At 45.7% G+C, this 19479-nt stretch overlaps 1 protein-coding gene across 2 annotated transcripts; it reads right to left on the bottom strand.

Moving 5' to 3' along the window:
- Window positions 1-9912: 9912 nt before the first annotated feature.
- On the bottom strand, window positions 9913-19227 carry smek1 (SMEK homolog 1, suppressor of mek1 (Dictyostelium)). 2 transcript variants are annotated; one of them, XM_062411081.1, is made up of 15 exons: window positions 18119-19227; window positions 17884-17939; window positions 17688-17786; window positions 16931-17548; window positions 15906-15983; window positions 15700-15816; window positions 14511-14627; window positions 14226-14357; window positions 13857-13959; window positions 13612-13770; window positions 13344-13513; window positions 12480-12622; window positions 11629-11819; window positions 11188-11399; window positions 9913-11097 (listed from the first exon to the last, which is right to left on the bottom strand). In XM_062411081.1, exons 1-15 carry the CDS (start codon window positions 18258-18260, stop codon window positions 10969-10971), a joined length of 2466 nt encoding a protein of 821 aa, XP_062267065.1. In that variant the 5' UTR covers window positions 18261-19227; the 3' UTR covers window positions 9913-10968. The 2 variants fall into 2 exon arrangements, with proteins under 2 accessions (XP_062267065.1, XP_062267066.1); XM_062411082.1 differs by having other exon boundaries at window positions 12480-12619.
- Between the last annotated feature and the right edge of the window lie 252 nt (window positions 19228-19479).

Here is a 19479-nt window from a genome sequence, read left to right as displayed (position 1 = left end):
CCAGTGAATCAAATGTGTTTTTAATCCTCTTAGTGACCATACGCTGATTTATGTTTTGTCATCGTCACACAATGATATCCATTTTTTTTTATAGGTAAAATCCTTAAATGTCTCTCTCTCCTATTAAGGTCAAATCTTTTTAGGTCATTCAAATATGGCTGAGATTGAGAATCGATCTCTGTCCAATCTTCAAATCCTTGTCCATCAAAGCTCTGCTTTTATTCATCCGCTTTGATGTGATATGTATGTCTCTGAAGTTTTTTAATGAAATGTTGACATTTTAAACTCACAAAAACACATCAATAAAAAACAGCAAACAGCATGTATCAAAATGTCTCAAATAGTAAAATTGTGTGTGTGTGTGTGTGTGTGTGTGTTCGTGTGTGTGTGTAACCAGGACATCTGATCTGAATGAAGTGATCGGATTTAACAAAAATGTACAAAGCATCGCGGTGCGGAAATAATTTCACTTATTTCCGATGTAACTAAATCTCTTCAATTTAAAGGCTCTAGAAACAGTAAAGAATGATGTATAGTCTCTAAGTGTTGTGTTGCCGGCCTCTCAAAGCCGTCCACTGTCATCCGAGAGGGGCCGAGCCGCGGGACAGACGACCGAGCATGTGGCATCTCCCTGACCCCTGAACCGGAAACCTTTCCCCCCCCCTATCTGCCCCTGCTGTGGCTAACGGATGGCCCAGGCCCTCGGTGAGCAATGGCCACTGGGGATCTTTTATGCGAGTTGTGTGGGGTCGTGCGGAGGGTCAGATAAGAAACAGGTGAACTCTGACCTCTTGGTGCAGCCTGTAGGTATAGTGGGATTGGGGCGGGCCGTTTAAGAGCTAATTAATACGGTTTCAGATGACAGATGAGACGCATCCAACAGTTAGCACAGAGAGGTACAGTTTATTTGTCATAAAGTCTTGAAAAAGATGGCCGATGTTTGTCCAGTTCCCCCCCCCCCCATCCTTCAGAGGCTGCATACGATGAGAGATTCAATCACAGGAGTGCAACTAGCCGTCTCATTTCGAAGGCTCCTTAAAATGCAGCCAACGGATGCATCCGTCCATCTCCACGAAACAAATCCATTTTTTGATAAACTGTGCACACAATGCTTATTAAATCAAGTAGCTTTCTCACAAACTACATCTCATGTTAGAATATTCACTTTTAAGAACAGAATAATGAGTTTATACGAGCATAGTTTGACAGTAGCCTCACACCAACTAACACTGGATTATAACAGCGTCTCTGAAACAGATCCAGGAACCCCAGGGTCCGTTTTCCGCTGCTAGATGTATGACTTGAACCACATGTTTTCTTTGGCTCTCTGCCACTACTCACTGTGAAGGTAGTGTCCTTCTTCTCCTCGGGTGGATTTTTCAGATTCTCAGTGTGATCTGCGGTTCTCACGACTCCCCACAACCACAACAAGGCCTCGAATTATTCAATATCAAGTCATTGTGGGGGGTCGTCAGGAGTATATAATAAAACATTCATTTAAAACTCGTAAATAAATCGTTAAACATGATCCGGACCGGCAGGATAAGGATGGATGAATGGATGAAAGAACTTATTGTAAACATAAGGAATGAATGTAAGGCCCACATACGAATTTCACATGAGGTCAGAGGTCAGGAACAATGGCGCTGAGTAATTACAAGCCTAAGGAAATTAAACACCCTGTTTTAAAGGCATCGGATTAAATCCCTCTACCTACCACTGCCTGCATGAGAGGGTCAAACAAAATGCACTTTTTAAACTCTTAAAGCCAACTTGTGCCACTAGCACCAGTGTGAATTATTGAGGCCAGTTGAATGCAAGAGGTTGTACGAGGTTCTGTGCATATTTCTCTGTCTACCACAGAGTAAGAGAAAATCCACAGTGTTCCTGGCCAAGCTTTTCATATCTTTCCAGAAGGAGTTTTAGGGGCCGATTTCTGGACCCGTCCCAAAACCCTCTCAGCACCGGTCGGGTTTATAACCCACCTGACAAACATGACCACCCAGCAGGCCAGCGCCGTTCACAGTGAGCCGTTTCAGCCCATTAGCCAGCATCAGCTCCTCGCAGCACCTCGTGAGTGACATGACCAGCGGCTCCGGGATTTAACTGAACCCCGACACCGCCGCCATCACCACCTCCTCTGCCTCGGCTGGAACAATAAAAGCTTGGTGCTGTAACGGGGAGAGGAAACACGGCTCCCCCTGTGGATTATTTCCTGCTGTTATTCCTGCTTCTATTACACATAAATTCACACCCGAAATCAAGGCTGATGCTATGACGAAGGGAAACCGTGGCTCACAGCTCACATCCTCTAGTGTTGGGTATTTGTGTGTGTGTGTGTGTGTGTATGTGTGTGTGTGTGTGTGTGTGTTGTTGTGTGTGAGAGAGAGAGACAGAAAGAATCGGATATCCCAAAGTTCATACTGTTGTTGGGTCCACAAAACCTAAACATGTTTCGTAAAGGTCACCGTGACCTTGACCTTCTGATCAGGTCATGTTTATGCCAAATGTAATCAAACTCCCTTTGAGTGAGAACACGAGGTCAATTAATAATTACTATCTATTAAACTCAATAATTTGACCAAGTCCTGGACAGCACTGTGGACAGTATCATAGGGTTAATTTCTTACTCTCCACAGCCTGTACTTCTGAACTCACACTGATCCAAGGTCAGAGTTAAACCACAAAGGAGCCCTCACACAGGATCTCTAAACTCACAGTCCTCCTGTCCCAGGTTGGCCCCGGAGCTCAGGGGACCGATCTACAGCGATGCTAAACCAACATCTCGGCTGGTCTCGGGTCAGAAATGGAACACAAGGGAGCAGACGGGGCTACGCTCTGATTTCGGCCTGTGGCAGACACTTTTCACGGGAAGTTTATTTTTTCTTCAGAGTCCTAGCGCTCACACGTAATCAAAACATCCTTGTACACACTGTCGCTGCACATGCTCACTTTCAAACGTAAACACACATCTCGGTGATTAACAGGGAAATTCCTTGGACTCTCATTTGCAGCATTGTGCCTGAGTCACGTACAGTCCCTGGCACTGGGCTTATTTATACTGCTTCCCCCGAAAACTCTTACAAAGGACCCTTCACTACAACAATCTGTGCAATCTCTCTCCTTCCTGTAGCCTCCTCTGACCTTCTCTGAAGTGTCAAATGTGTTTTTTTCGGGAACACGTTTTCTCAGAAGAGCTAGCCCCGTCGCTCGCTGACCATCTGGACGCTCGAGTGGATCGCCGTCCCAAAGGTCAAGGCGGCCGCGATGCACCGTGACCCTGTCAGTATCAGCGCTGCACTTATCTGTAATGGAAGACACTCTGTGAGGCCGACGGTCAGGTGGGGGGTCGGGGGGGTGTTATGCGCAAGTATGTGTGGTCATATGCGGGAGCGGTGACTGTGCTCAAACTGATCTAAGTGCGATGGGGACGGATCCCAGCCCGGGCGGCGTCCTTGAAGCGCTCATTGGATCGAGGGTGCGTCTGCCAAATGTGCGCTGGCTCGAGTGCGCTACGAGAGGCTAAGTAAGTGTGTCGCCTGGCTCTGGGAACCATTACCCCCCCCCCCCCGAGTCCTTGACACACTGACTAGCTAAGTAACACAGGAGGAGCGGAGCCTATAAAAAGCCGTGTTGGAAATGAAAGCAGGGACTCCCCCCCCCCCCAGGTCGCTGTGATAGCTCCAGCGCTGGAGCCAGATGATAATGAAATGCTGGTGTCAGACAGGAGGCAGGGGAAAGAATCAGGCCCGTGGACCAGTGGGCTAATAATAGCAGCTGAAACTGTGCTATTGCCACAACTGGCTGAGGAAATATCATCACACTTACACACACACACACACAGACACACACACACACACACGTGGACTCCGACTGACACACACAGGCAGGCCTGGCCCAAAGTTTGAACAGTAACCTGATCGAGCGACCGCAAAAACCAAAGCAATCAGGAATCAAAGCAGATCCAGCGTGCGTACAGTGTGTGCATGTGTGCGTGTGGGCGTGCATGTGCCGCACAAGTGTGAGCGTGTGCGGGGATGGGCGTGTGCGCGGCGAGGAGAGGGAGCGGGCAGAGATAAATGGAAGCAGAGTTCGGTGGAAACCACTTTTCCCTCCATAAAGCGGAGGAGCTCAGGCCTCTGATGTGCGCCACCAGAGAGGAGAGAGGGCCTTTCATTCAGCGAGAGGAGCTCTGTCTCTTCTCCTCTCTCCACCCCCCACCCCCCCCCCACCCCCATCATCCCCCGAGAGAGGGAGAGCATCTGAAGCCCATTCTCTCCTCCCCTCCACCCGCAAATATAACAACGTCTCTCCGCGCGACAAGACGAAAGGCTTCTCGCTCCTAATTGTACCCAGCCGTCACGGAGACTAAAGAGGTGAGGAGATCTGGGGAGGAGAGGAGGGAGAGAGGAGAGGAGGAGAAAGGAGTTCGGGGCAGAGGAAGAGGAGTCAAAGCAGGGGGGAGAAGAAAGGGAAGAAAATGAAAGATGTGTTTGTTCAGTACCACAGGCTGACACATCTCTCTTATCTCTTGCCCAGTCAAACCATATGCCCCGAGGCCACAGGAGGAGGGAGGGAGGGAGTGAGGGGGGAGAAAGATGAGGTGTAAGTGTGTGAGCGGGACGGGGGAGGAGGGGGGAGGCTAGGGGTCGATTAGAACTCATCTCTTTACAGGATGCAGAGAAATCACAACAGAGGCACATGTGCGGCGCACTGCGGGGTCACAGCTGCTCGAGGGTCGGCCGGCGATGGAGACAGAGAAATCGAAAGATGAATAAGAAGAGGAGAGCGTGACGAGCGGTCAGAGGCGTGGCGGCGCACTGACCCGGAGAGAAGAGGCTTCTGCCGTGACCCCCCCCGCCAGCCGCCCGCCGGCCGCCCGCCGGCCCGCTGATCACACACGCCGCCTGGCACGGCTCGGACACCAGACGCCACACGACACGGAGCCGCCGTCAAAGCATCAGACACTCCAGCTGCGCCGAGAGAGGAAGAAGAAGAAGAGGAGAAGGGGGGAGAAGAAGAAGAAAAAAAAAAGGAGAAGCAGATTTGATTAAACAGACATTTACACTCTGGAGACACAAATTGAGGCTGTCAAACACCATTCTCACTGCTACTGTATTTGGGGGAGGAAAGTTGTGTTTGGTTAGGTTTGTGTTACCTAAAGGCTGCCAAGACGTTAACAAATGCTCGGGGTTGATTTGTTGAGTTAAATACAGTAAAATGCAGTGTCCCGACTGTGTGTGCATGTGTGTGTGTGTCTGTGTGTGTGTGTGAGAGAGAGAGCGAGAGAGAGGGACAGACTGGTGCCACATGTTCAACTCCCGCTGAACCATACGTCCGATCCTCCTGTTTATTGACTGGAAGCCGATACCTTTAAGGGCTTCATTCATGCTACATTACGTGAGGTGGATTCAATAGCCCCGGCACCGCGGCTCTGGTCATTCACCTTCTTGCCCCTGGGTGACGTTTACATGTTGGATGTCTGCCTCTCTCATGAAACCTCTCCCTCACAGAAGCCATTGTGTTAGAGGGCCTCATTCCTCTAACGGCACCTCCGGCTCCGGGCCACTCCATACGTGCCCAGAGGGGCGGTGAAGTTGGTTTTATTTTATCCAGTGTGAGTTTTACGTGATTTTAATAGACGCAAAAATATGTAATTGCCGGTGGGGATTTTTATCTGCGAGATTCCAACGTGTGACTCCACATTGCTGGAGTACCATTAACCTGAAACTCCTGGAAACTGCGCGGCTTCTAGGAATAGATCCAAGTTTGTGTGAGTTAGTGTGTGTGTGTGTGTGTGTGTGTACAGCTATCTGCAGCTCGTGGTGTGGATTTACCGCATGCCTCCAGAGCATACTTCCTACCCATCACACACACACACACACACACCCCTGGGTGCGGAAGGTGCGCTCTTTATCACTGTGACATTTCCATTTAAAAACGCAGCCCAAGAGCTCTCACACTCACATCCATGATTCCTGTGCCCCATGCTGCGGCACAATACCGACCACTTAACATTTAGCAATGGCAGATCAGCCCCTAAACTCTTCCACTTCCCAACGCTGCCACGGGAAAGCTCATTATTTATCTGTGATTTAAGGGCGACGCGAGTTATGAGGGGACCGCGGCCGGCTACCGAGAAACAAAAGAGGCACGGGGGGGGGGGGGGGGGTCTCTCATTAAAGCAGGTAACTTTTACTTTCGAGAGGCATATTAAAGAACTTCCTTTTGATTGAAAAACAACCAGATAACTGTAATCCAACTGGTTGTGTCAGATCCCAGGTCAGCTCGGTTGTACTGGAAAATTGTCAATAGCTCACACCATCACTGACTGGTTTTAATGGTGTGGCTCATCTGTGATAAAAGGTTGTGAATTGACATGATTAGGTGTCACTTGGTTAAGGAACAGTTTTAATGCTGGCACACTCAACATTTATGCCTTTGATGAGGTCTTTGTAGACATTATGGGACATTTGGGACATTGGCAGTGGTATATTCTGAGTCCTGGGCTGTTTCGGGGGGTGGTTTTTACTGGAAACCTTGGTCATAAAGGTTAGAAACCAGTTTGCAGAGGGGACATAGTTTGAGGAAAATACTCAAAAAGCATCAGACAGCAGATCTGTATTGACAGATCTTGGTCATAAGAAGTTGGCATCAAGCAATTATAACTTCCAAACACAAAAAAAGGCTTTCATTCTCTATAGGACTGGTCTTACACACACACATATTTAGGATCCATTGGATATCAAGGCCTGGAAACCCTGGTCTGGAGCCATAAAGCTCTGGAACCACTGGGTGAGGCCTGAGTTTAAAGTGGATTTACTTTTAAGAAGGAACATGTTTTGAGGAAAACACTCAAAACACATCAGACAGCAGTTCTGTATAAACAGGTCCTGGTCATATGAGGTTGGTTTCCCAGTAGTTATGACTTTAAAACCAAGTAATAGCCTCACTTGATGGTTGGGGCCAATCTCTATAGGACTGATCTTACACAAACACAATGAGGATCCAGTGGAAACTTGCTTCTGGAGCCATTATGATTGGAACCTAGTGGCTGAGGCCTTTCTGTGTTGACAGGTCCTGGTCACAAGAAGTTGGTTTATAGAAGTTATGACTTTAAAACCACAAAATAAGTGGAACTTGATGGTTTGGGCCAGCCTCTGTAGGTCTGGTGGATTTAGGATTCAGTGGATATCATGACGTCAGTGTGGAGGCTGCAGGTTTAACCTCTTGACTCAATTCATCTGTCAGCCATCAATCCAGGGAGCCACATAAAAGGGGAGCTCATGAAAACACTGTCGGACTTCTGTTCGTGACTGTATCTCACCTCCAACTTAATGAAAACCACATGTGATGGACTTTCTCCCCTCTCTCTCCTCCGACGGACGCTGACCCGGACCCGGGGGCGTCCCGGGCCCGCGGACCCACCCGGGGGGCTCTTGTCGTCGGCCGGCCCGCCGCCCTGATGTCCATCACCTCGGGGAGCTGCAGGGTTTGAACGCGGTGATTAATCACACGGCGGCGGATCACCTCCATTAACGCGCCGGGGGACGTCGGGGGGGCTCTTGCGGACACAGAGAGCACTTTGTGCCGGGGAAACACGGGTCATTGTCCGCCACGACGCCCGGGCCCGGCAGGGGGGGGGCTGCGTGGACCGTGTGCGGTTGTTTTGACAAACTCAGCTGGGCTTCCACACTTCCGGTTTCATTTCCTGGTCTGGAAACGAAACATGCCATTACTACAGCAGATCACATTAACACGAAAAAATATATGAAAATCAAACTTTAAGTGTTAACAAATATTTTCGGTGGATTAGAACCCAACAGGCCTCTGATGAGTTTCCTGATCTTCACACGTGGTCTCCACCGCCCCCTATAGGTGTAGTGTAGACATGGCAAATACATGGGATTTTCACACAAAAGAAATTCACTCATAAGAAACTAAAAAGATCAATGTTGATGCTTTAGGTATTTATGTTTGTTTTTTCCTCTTTTAAAAAATTATGGAAAGTCAATATGTTTGTAATAAAGCTTCTTTTCTCACCTTTTAAGTTTATTATAAAGGAATAAAAGATAAATATAACTGATGAAGGGATAATATTGGCAGCGTGTTATGCAGACATATCTTGTTTTTGCATAATCTTGCCAACACGAATATAAACAGCAATGGAAACATAACCCTGGTCTAAGATAGATAGATAGATAGATAGATAGATAGATAGATAGATAGATAGATAGATAGATAGATAGATAGATAGAGAGAGAGATAGATATAGATACTTGTGTCACTCGCCATGTCCAATCTTAGTGGTTTCAAATGGAAATATTCATACAACACAGAGGAATCATATATTGGTGCATCATGCTTTAATTTAAAATGTCTGGATGGGTATGTATCTAGTGATCAATCCAGAGACAGATGATATCTGGCAGACTGGACGCTCATGGAGGGGAGCCAATCAAGAGAGCTGTCAAAGAGGCTTTTCATGGGGCCCCGCGGGAAGCTGGACACAAGTGTCCCCCGGCGGAGACTCTTCAGCCTGGCAGACATACAGGCGGGCAGAGCCGGGTGAGCGCCTTGGCACTGGAAGAGGAGCCGGCATTCTGGTGGAGCAGGGGCTGGCACCAGCAGCAAGAGAGGCAGATCACACAACACACACACACACACTTGCTGAGGAGCAAACAGAGGCTGGCAGGGAGGGCTGCTCTTGAAAAGCTGCTGTTGTCTGGAGATGGCTTTCATGTGAATGGGAGCCTTAATAGGCGTTGTGTGACGGCTCTCGCCGCACGCTGAGCACCAAGTGATCCTCTTCTGTCGGGTTTTAATTAATAAACAATGTTTGAAGGCCACAATGCACTTGGAGGGACAACACAGTGACTCCTTGGTGGCCTCGACGCTGTTTGTTTTTGAGTCGAACTCAAACACCCACTGAGATGACCACATAAGCTGGGAGGTGCTGACATTCATCATATTTTCCCTCTTTGAAAATAACAAAGACTGACCAGAGTGCTGTGGCTCAGTTTTGATTCTGGGAGTGTGGACTGGTAAAAGAATGTTAACTATAACATTATCATACTACATAATGCCGTAAGAAAAGAATAATACAGATCACAAATCATCTGGTAAAGAGCCTCTCACAGCTGAGGTCACTTTGAAGCAGCTTATTTAGATCAAATGAACAATATGATCATATTACTTGTTTTTTTTTGTGATTTTAACACTTTATGTCCAACTAACTGTTAAACCAACAGGATCAGTCTGCCATAAAACTGCCCACTGATCAAGAGATGCCCTACAGCCTTTGTGACACCAAAATAAGAACTGTCATATAATGGTACTGTAGGAATTGAACCAAACCAGTAATAATAAAAGTAACGGATGGTTCAAGAGAAAACCTTGAATATCTTCAGCATAAACCCATGTTGATATTATATAAATTTAACATAACACTTGCTTGGCTCTTAAAACATATTCTATGGAGTAAGGGCGCCACCTGGTGGACTGTAAAGATGGACCGGTTTCATAAGCTTTTCAAATTAATGGCATTTTTCGACCCTCAAAAGACCTTTAAATGAGAAATGCATCAAATAAAGAACACAAAATATCAAATAGATAGTTGACTTTATATCCAGCCAACTGCTAGCTTTCACAAAACTACTTGGTCATAAAAAATACCCAGTATTCCACCCTGTAGAATCATATGTAAAAGAAAAGAGCAGTTTTCTGCTCAAATGTTTCCTGTTCGACAGAATTACAGGCTTCAATTTTAACATTGTGATGTTTTGTGGAACCATGTTAGACCTGGTCATTTTATGACTGATGCAGTGTCAACCAGACAAAGGAACCCACTGGTTAAAGTAAAAGGCAGCAGACAGACACTTCAGTTATTAGGACAAAGGGCAGTAGGACGACTTACAGCAAAGATCATTTTAATGGTCCCAAATATTCTGAACAACTAAGTGTACACTCATGGAAAAGGAAAAAAAATGAGAAGATATGACAAAATTCATCACATCTAGAATTCCACTCAATCTTTAATCAAGACGGGATTACAAATTCTCCAAAAAATCTGCAGTTTCAAAGGGCAAAAAGGGTAAAACTAGCTCACCTACTGAGGTCTTTAAAAACCTGTTCAAGTGTGACTGAAAACGTCCTGAACATTTAAAGGCAGGTCTTTTTTGTCATCATTTACAAAAAACAGGAGAAAGACAGAGACAAATAGAGAAGAGAAAAAAAAATAGGAAAACTGAAACTGCTGGCTTTTTTCTAGTCAGAAAGAACGTCCGCTGAGGAACAACGACACTGATGACATCATCAAATGACAACAAGGACAGCTCTTTGCCACATGCCGCCTCCCGTCTGGTCCTATATACTAACTTAAAAAAAGGGGGGGTGGGGGGGCAGAAAGCAAACAGACGAAGAAGAGAGCAGAGGAGAAAAGAAGTAGAAAGGATTCTGGGGAGGGGAGGGGGGTGGGGTGCGAGTTGTGGTTCTGGGTCTGAATTGGCCGACCCGTCTGGGCCACTGTGATGTCCTTCCCTGAGTGGGGGGCGGGGTTGGGGGGCAGTGGGTTATGGTCCGAGCCTGTGAGCTCTCTGGGGCTTCATTCTGCTTGTACTCTTTCTGTGTGTGGTCTTTTCCTCCAGTTGCTGAGTTGTCAAAGTCCAACATGTTCTGTACTGTCCGAGTCCGAACTCTCCCCCCCAACTTTCACTGGCCTGTTCCACTTTTCTTTTTTTTTTTACCCACTCCTGGTCTCCCGATTGGCACTTGTATGAACGAGTCTTGGGGCTAAACTGAGGAGGCTCAGAATCCATTCACAGTCTGCTCCTCTGTGGCCGCCCGCTGACGGAGACGGGCGGTTTGCATTCATTCATTCAATTTGTTTACAAGTTTGATCATTCTTGTGTTAAGTCTATGCACTGAAACTGTCTGAGCAGAGAACAAGCTGAGACGGCGATGCTTCTTTTAGGAGCTCAGTTTGGGCTTCTTGGAAGGGGGCAGGGGTTCCCCTTTACTGTCTGCATCTTCCTCCTCCTCCTCTTCGTCCTCGTCGTCGTCATCATCAGGATAATCAACCAGTCCCACTAAACCTCCCTGAGGAAGACAAGACACAGAATAAGTCCATTCATCTTTCAGGCTTTCATTAAACTAATCTGAACTTATGCAATTTTTGCCTACTTGTACCTTTGTAGTTACGGCTGTGGTGGGGGGTGAGCTGCGCACTCCTGAGCCCGGTGACCCCGGTGATCCCGGAGAACCTGGGTTCAGCGAGGCAGATGAGGGGGGGCTGGATAGGCTGGTTTTAGTTGAGCCAGAGAAGGAGAGTTTGAAGCTGGGACTCTGTCGACCTGACAAGCTCGACTTCCCCAGAACTTCTTTGTCGTCTGGGTCTTTCACTGTGGACAGAGGGAAAAGACAAGAAACAAAATAGATTTTATTTTGCTATAAGCTTAAGACTTGTGATTTTCTTTATCCTCTAATCTTGCCTTGTCTCTGTTCTAAAGGAATTCTGATGCAAACACGTAAATGGCACAGACATCAATTCTTGCCTGATCTTTCTTCTTACTTCTTTTTGAGTAAAAAAAAAAAAATCTACAGTGGAAAACACTGCTTTCCAATACGTACATTTCTTTCTCTCCATGAATTTGCTTATAGGTTCCATGAGGTCTTCCTCGTTCTTCATCTTGTCAGAGGGAGGAACCACTGCCTCACCGTCCTCAAGGTCGTCCTCATCTGTGTTGAACCACATCTCCTCTTCATCCTCCAGCGTCCGTGCATCACGACGGAAGCGATGGTTCCGCAGGATGGAGCGCATGCTGCAGAGGACAAGGCACAGCTTAGTGGTTAAAACAGAAAATACACTTAAGTGTCAAATATCCTGAAATGTACTCTTATGACCCTGGTTATAAAAGAGTAAATGACTTTAGTGCATAGGTGTAGTATATAATCTCAACACAGGTACTGTTAAGCCAATCCATTCATTCATTCTGATGTCACTGTTGCCCTACATAACAGGTAGGTATGATGTAATACAGCTGAGGGTATTTCAACCGTGAACTAAAGGTCGGTGAAGAGCTGCTACAAGATCAAGATGAACTTCAACTATTCCTGAAAACTGCAAATGATTGACAATCAGAAGCAGTGAAAAGTTAAAAAAATACACCTTGACATGTAAGTGGTATATTGCTCAATCTAAGCAGTTATTAACAGAGGACTTGTTGTGTTGAACTGAGAAACCTGTATCACAACATTTGCTTCTATACAGTCGTTGAGGTGCACATGCAATATTTAAAAAGAAAAAACTCCACAGTAACTTCAGTATAAAACTGAGACTGTGAAAGAAGACACTTGACTTTACTACTTCCTTTTATATGGAGACACACCATCAGACAGAGGATTGTCTCCCTCTTTAAATCATAAGTGACAGTGTAATAGTAGCTGTAATAGTAGTCGTGTTGCCGCCTTGGTTTTCTCACCTATCCAGTTTGGGGTTGTCCTGTCTCTCTCGCTGCTGTTCATACCGCAGCTTCAGGCCCTTGAACGTCTGGACATAGTCGACGTCTTCCAGAGCTTTCCAGTAGTTCTCAACTATATGAGCGGTGAGAGACTTCACATCCTCCTAGGAGCAATGGGAGAGAGAGAGAGGGACAGACAGAGAGGAACGAGTGTAGTGATAAAGCAGAGAGGGAAATGTGGGTAGAAGTATGAAAGTGATGAAAAAGACGATGGTAGTTGAGAGTATAGACGAAGGAGGAATGAAGGATGGAGGAAATGAGCAAAAGAGGGCGAGATCAAACCAAACCAGTTAAACATAATCAATAACTTTTGAGGATGTTGTCAGTTCATATTTAGAATGAGTGCAATTTTAATCAAAGATAAAGTTGTATGTACCGCTGCTTGCTTGATATTCGTAATAACTGATAATTTGCTCAAATGGAACACCGTAGAAACAAATTCAGGACTGACTTTAAAAGGTTCCATGTTACACAGGTTTGACAAATAGCTCAACTAGCAACAGAACAGGAAAGAAAATCCACAACAGGAAAAACAACTAAGGCAGAATTGTTGGAGCTGCAGCAACGATGCTACGGTTTGATGGTGAACAGCAAACTTCTGTTCCTCTGAGGTTTCACTGTCAATAACAATAACTTATGTTCCCATCTCAGATTTGCTGTCAGGTATTTATGTGTGAAAGATTTTCCTTTGACTTTTGAAACTTTTTCTGATTTATTAAAAGGAAAAATTGGCAGAAAGGTCACTGTAATCATCACAAGCTTTGGGCAGAAAAAAATAATTCAGCAAAGACTGAAATGAAACAGCCAGGTTCGGGCAATACTCACCACACGGACATACTCAAACATCTCAATGATTGCAGAGTTCATGAGATTGTAGCGGGATCCATTGTTGAGGAAGGCCTTGATGACGGGCTCAAAAAGGAAGTTCCTCATGATGTAGCGATTGTAGAATTCATCCTTCAGACCAATGATCCTCCGCATGAAGCGCAGGGCACCTGGTTATACGGAAATATAAATTAATATTGAGCGCCAAACTTTTTAACATGGTGGGTCTGTCTGAGTTGGCAACTAAGAGTTAAAGCTGTGGACTCACATAGGGCCAGGAACGCGTGCTGAGACGCAGTGAGCACCAGAACCCTCCTGAGAATGTCCTTGTTGATGATATAGTTCTTGATGTGATAGGTGTGATGCTCCACACAGAACGTCAACAGCTCCAGAATCAACGCCAGCAACTGGGATGTTTGAAAGTCGTCTGAACGTAAAAGAAAGATGGTGACACACTTGTGGACAAAGTTTGAACAATAAAATCACACATGTATCCAAAAAGATGTTCAATACCTTTGCTGGGTTTTTCCTCCGTGGTGTTGGCCAGTAGTGGAGCCGAGAGGACGTGCATACAGTGCTTGTAGAAGAAGCTCAGGAACTCTGTCTTCTCAGTTTTCTGGGAAAAGAGGAAAAGATAGATATAAACATTTTGATTTGCTAGAGAGAAACTTGATTCCCAGCAAAATATAGACGATCCAGTTTGGATTTTTTTATTTTTATTCTGATTTGACTACAGTATCTGAACTTTGGTCAATTCACCTAACATTGACTCGTATCCCATTCTTCTACTTCGTATGAATAGACGCGACTGTGGGACTCTTGGATTCTCTGCGTCATCAATTTTGAAATTACAGGACCAATAGATTCAGAATGCAAACTCACATTTGCCGTAGCCAGCATATTGTCTGGGTCCACCAGAGTCCTCAGTAGGCCCATCAGCTGCACTGCCCCCCCTAGTTCTGGGTCTGTGTCACAGATCATGTGTTCAATGATCAGGTTGATCAACAGGATGTCCTGATGGGGCAACAAATCATCATTAGTCACAGAACACCTCTTTATCCTGAATGCATATCATGCTCATTGGTCAATATGAAAACACTGGATGCATGATGACACTATGCTAAAAGGCTGGAGAAGATGCCCGTCTAATTTTGTTAATTTACTTACATCATCATTCTGCTGAGATTCCTGCATGACGAACTCTCGTACCATGGAGGGGTTGTACTCCACCAGATAAGAGAAGATATCTGTGGCCGCCCCACGCACCTGAACGTCATCCATTCCCTGTTTTGAACACAAAAAGGGAATAAACACTATTGTCAAAAAGGGACCATGGATCAGTTTATTTCACCTTCAGATTATTTTCTCTTTCTTCTTTGTTGATGTCTACGAGTGAGTCAAAACCAGTGAGAAATGGGTAATGCTTGTAAGTCCAACATTGTACACGTGTTCTCAGTAGCAAGTACACACTTCAACTAAATATGGGTGAATCATCTACTTACTATTAGGTGCTTAGTTTGTTTCAGTTTAAAAGTAAAACTGGGACTGAATATGTCCAAATAAAAACCTTTGTAATGCACTTAATGTGTTTGAGTTTTCTAACAACTTGTCACTGTTGTGTTTGTGGAAACTATAAATCAAGACTGAATAAGCTGTGAATAAAGTCGACCATTGTGGTGTTCACCATGTGACACAATCTGTCCACACTTGAATTTGAGTGATTCTTCTAATCTGTGACCAGTAATATGAAAGTAATATGAAAGATCCTTGAATGAAACGTGGTGAATACTAAAAAAACCTTTATTTTTTACAAACTAACAGCTCAAAGACGACAAATAGCATGTGCATGGCAAATGTGTGTTCAAATGTCATGTCACCCTGCAGCTACTTGAACTTATACATGCCTGATGAATGGCAAGCTTTAAGGTTTAATCCTATAAAGACAAAACTAATATTTGGTTTGTTTTATGAGTTTTCTCGACTTGCTATAGAAAAAAATGCAATGTCATGTCAAAAGATGAAACAGAAATGCCCTTTAACGCAAAACAAGAGCTGCACACAAAAATATGCAAATCACATAACTGGCTGTTTAGTCACAACACAGTCGAATAAAATACCACAGAGTCTGATTTTGCTTCCCCCACACGGTGTTGTTTTTTCTGAGCACAACCCCTGGCAACAGTATAGCTTGTATGGAACAGATGCAGTTTTAAATACATACTGGCAACACCTCTCATCTTTTAGCTTTAACTTTCATGAATGCATAAAGGGATCAAAAGGTAACAACAACAAATTCTTTGTATGTCTAAGCACTGCACAACAAACATCATTCCAATTTTGAGAGTGCAGCACTCACCAGTATGACCTCTAGTGCAGGTAAAATGCCCATGTTTGACAATGTCTTGAAGAAGGCGTCTCTGTTTTGAGGTTGTAACGTTTGTGAGAATGCACAGAATTCTTTAAGGAAGTTCACCTGTAAGACAAACACAGCTCCATGAATTTAAAAGGACAAGGAGAAACATCATTTTAACTTGACAGGTAATCGGTCAGGATGTGGCATACCAGCTCGTGTCTTTTGTCGTCATCAGTAGCCTCATCTGTTAGCTGTGCAAAGAGGTCTGTCAGAAACTTCTCATCGTCCTGGCAGCAAAACAAAAGAGGAGTTGAGTTTCAAGTCGAGATGTATTTTTAAATAAAAAGGTTATTGTTCCACGGCTAGTGGTATACTCAAACAAACTCATTACAGCAAAGTAAGTTCGAAATAATCAGGAAACAAAAGAAGCACTCACCATATTTCCACAAAACTGACTTAAAGTCACAATTATAGTACCAGTAACATAACTTGTTGTTATAAACTTTTTACATTCAATATACATCCAGAAATAAAACACATATTTATTTAACGTTAAGTCTAAACTACTGCAATTTACATTTAGAAAATGTGCTGTATATAGATGATAGATTATGTACTTTAAATGCTTTGAACTGAAAACTGATATAATATCAGGGATATTTATGAGTGTTATTTTAAATACTTAATTTTGGCTTATTAAAACTGCAGCTTCTTGGTGAGGAAGGTCTGTATCAGTTTCTCTTTGACTTTACAACTTCACACAGCCCAGTGTACCGGAGTCAACAGCGTGCCAGTTTCCTCTACCACAGCATAACTGATTTACACAACACTTCTCCATCTCTATGGAGACGGCCATACATAAACACTGCTGAGTTGACACAGTACAAAAACACAAAGGTCACATGACCATAAAAGACTAGCAGACAAACTCAGACTGGTTAAAGCACAATCAGCCAAAAAGAAAACCTTTGTACAATCCTACAATTACTGTAATTTACAGTTATCAGTGCATAAACACTGTTTTCAAATGATACTCTATTATGTGTGCATTCCGATGTTATGACAGGATTGTCTGGAAAGGTTCTTAGTATAGAGGTAATATAAATGTGTATCACATGCCTTTGCTTTGAGTAAAGATGTCTAAGTTAAAATGTGGTGCATACACACAACTAAGTAAAAACACTGGTGACAAATACATTTCACTGGCAACACATGTAGTGTCTGCCTCTCTCACCTGTAGCATGCCCACAATCTCCACCTTGTTGAAGAAGATGAAGGAGTGCAGGGTGGACAGCATGTTTTCCTCAAATACAGAGGGCGTGGGCAGCACCATGTCCTGAATATACTGCACCCGATATGTCTGGTGTATTTTCTGACGTAGTTCGGGATCAGAGATGGGGATCACCTCCTTAAAGCGAGCTGTCTTAGTGAGAAACTCTCGATGCCGCCGTGGCTGCGGGAGCGCCGGGTCAAACTCCAGACAGCCAATGACGTCCATGATGCACTCTTCAGAGAACATAACCTCAAAGAGTGCCGTGCGATTGAGCAGGAAGATGCCTTTTATGATTTCGTAGAGGTGGTGCAGTCCCTCTCGATTCTCTAAATCCTCACACACGCGGAACAGTTCCAGGATTTTGCGAATGTAGCCCTCGTTCTCCACGGCGAGTGCCAGTTTCTCGCGCCGCAGCGGCGATGGGAGCGAGGAGGCCACCATCTCGGCGAGGTCCTCCAAGCGGTTCAGTTCACATGGGGGCAACTCTAGACCCGGCGACGACATGTCATCGAAGCGCTCCTCCTCGGACTCGTCCACTACATCCTGGGTGATGTCCACTGATGGGTCTTTCCCCTGCACCTGAGCGGCGAGACAAACAGAGAACGTAAGTACTGCAGTTGCAGACACTAGCAACACAACCACCCACCACATATAATATTAAATGCACACGCAGATGGAGCAGACAAACACACACCCACGCACAGAGATGGGCACTTACCTGGCATATTTTCTCCCAGATTTCATCACAGCCAGCCTTCTCTTGGAAGCTGAGCGCCAGATCGTAATTCTCTGCCTCTGACCACACTATCAACGTGTCCTTTAGAAACAGAAAAACAAAGACACTTTACAATCACAGAAGGGAATTCCACATCTTACACACGCTGCGCCATTGACAACACAACACAACAACTTACCTGCTGTTTCTGGTAAGCTGTGTTTGGGTTGATTTTGGACTCCAGCAGTAGGGAACCTGTCAGGTTGAAAAGGAGATTATAAGGGTTATTATGAACAGGGCTTACACGAGGAGGACGGGTTGTGGTGTGTGTTGCATAAGTGGTTACAACTGAGGACTACATGTGGAAGTTATTGTTGACATAATAACCCACAACTACAGCTGCAAGACTGACACACGCCGGGCTGGTCACGTACCATCGCTCTCTGCTCGCACCAGCAGGGATGTGCCTTTCAATCGCTCCACATAAGCCGAGGAGACGTGTCCGGTCCCGCGGTCATCCCACTGTCTGTCCTCGTTGAGGGTGTAGACTTTGACTCGTCGGCGAGTGTCCGTCATCCTGGCAGGTGGTGGTGCTGGCCGGTATCCCCCTCCCGGACCTTCCTTCTCGGCTTTGTCTCACAGGGTGTCCGCCTCGCCTAGTAACACCACAACTTCACTTTCCACCCCCCGTTCACCTCTACAACGCAGCTCTGGCTGACCGCTCGAGGGCTCAACCAGCCCGAGCGTATTCCAAAGTCCGGGACGAGGAACCAGGAAACGTCCCCCGGTCACAACTACGATATGTTGATTTTGGTTTCCCCCCCTCGGGCCGTTGTAAACTCGTCTCGCTCAGGAGACTCACTGACCGTTTGCAGCGAGCTAACGACGGACTCGTTTACTAACGACTGCTAACGTGTTAAAAGTCAAAGCAACGGCTGTCAGCCAGTACAAAACCCCCCCCACAAACACACCGCCGAGGGAGCGGTAATCACAATAGCCGCTGCTCTAACGGCCGCTGGTTCCCAAAGCACCCAGCCTGCCCGTTAGTACAGTCTGTACGCTGGAGGGCAACGTTAGCTAGGGTGCGCTAGCTAGCACGACTACCGAGTTAGCTGGCGCGCTAGCTGCCTACGCTCCACATGTCCCGACGCTCAAAACAACAACACAAAGCCCGAACGAGCAGAGCTGCGCACCGGTAACATTACTTCACACCCGCGGACACCGTGTTCACTACCCGAGCCGCTGTTCCCCCACCCCCCAATTATGTTCTGAATAATACGTCCAAGCTAGCTAGCTAGCCGTTAGCCGCTATTTCTGCCCCAAGTGTTCCGCCATGTTCTGGCTCGGGGCCGCGGAGAGACCACCCTCTCCATACCGGTATCCGTGCATTCCAAACAATCGTGCGAGCCAACAACGTGCTGCCGTGCGGTTACTCCGAGGTTACGCCCGACATTACAGCGCTATTTGCCATTCATTCCCGACGGCTCAGATAATTGCTAGCTGTTCCCCCCCCCGTGAGTAGTCAGCCATCTTGGGTCCCTTCACAGTCAGTACGGGGTTTCCAGCACAGCAACAACAGGGCAGCCCGCCACATTTAAAGTGACAGTAACACACCGAAGCTCGATTTCTGTCTCCTACAACATCCAACATTCTTCAAAACTATAAATTTAATAAAACGTAGCATCCTGTCCTCATGTGCATGATACACAACAAACTGTTTGACATATACGTGCATTCACATCTAATGCACATGCAAATAAAATCTGGGTTTTAAACAGGAAAATGGTGGGAGACA

This window comes from Platichthys flesus, chromosome 18 (genome assembly GCF_949316205.1).
Source record: "Platichthys flesus chromosome 18, fPlaFle2.1, whole genome shotgun sequence".
In the NCBI taxonomy this organism is placed as follows: Eukaryota; Metazoa; Chordata; class Actinopteri; order Pleuronectiformes; family Pleuronectidae; genus Platichthys; species Platichthys flesus.
Note: the sequence above shows the minus strand (reverse complement) of the source record. Positions and strands in the feature narration are given on the sequence as shown.

Coding starts and splice junctions, on each gene's coding strand:
- smek1 (XM_062411081.1), bottom strand. CDS start 18,260: ATGACGGACACTCGCCGACGAGTCAAAGTCTACACCCTCAACGAGGAC. Junction 13,771..13,856: donor GGAGGAAAAACCCAGCAAAG/GTATTGAACATC, acceptor TTTTACGTTCAG/ACGACTTTCAAACATCCCAG. Junction 12,623..13,343: donor TGTTTGAGTATGTCCGTGTG/GTGAGTATTGCC, acceptor CATTGCTCCTAG/GAGGATGTGAAGTCTCTCAC.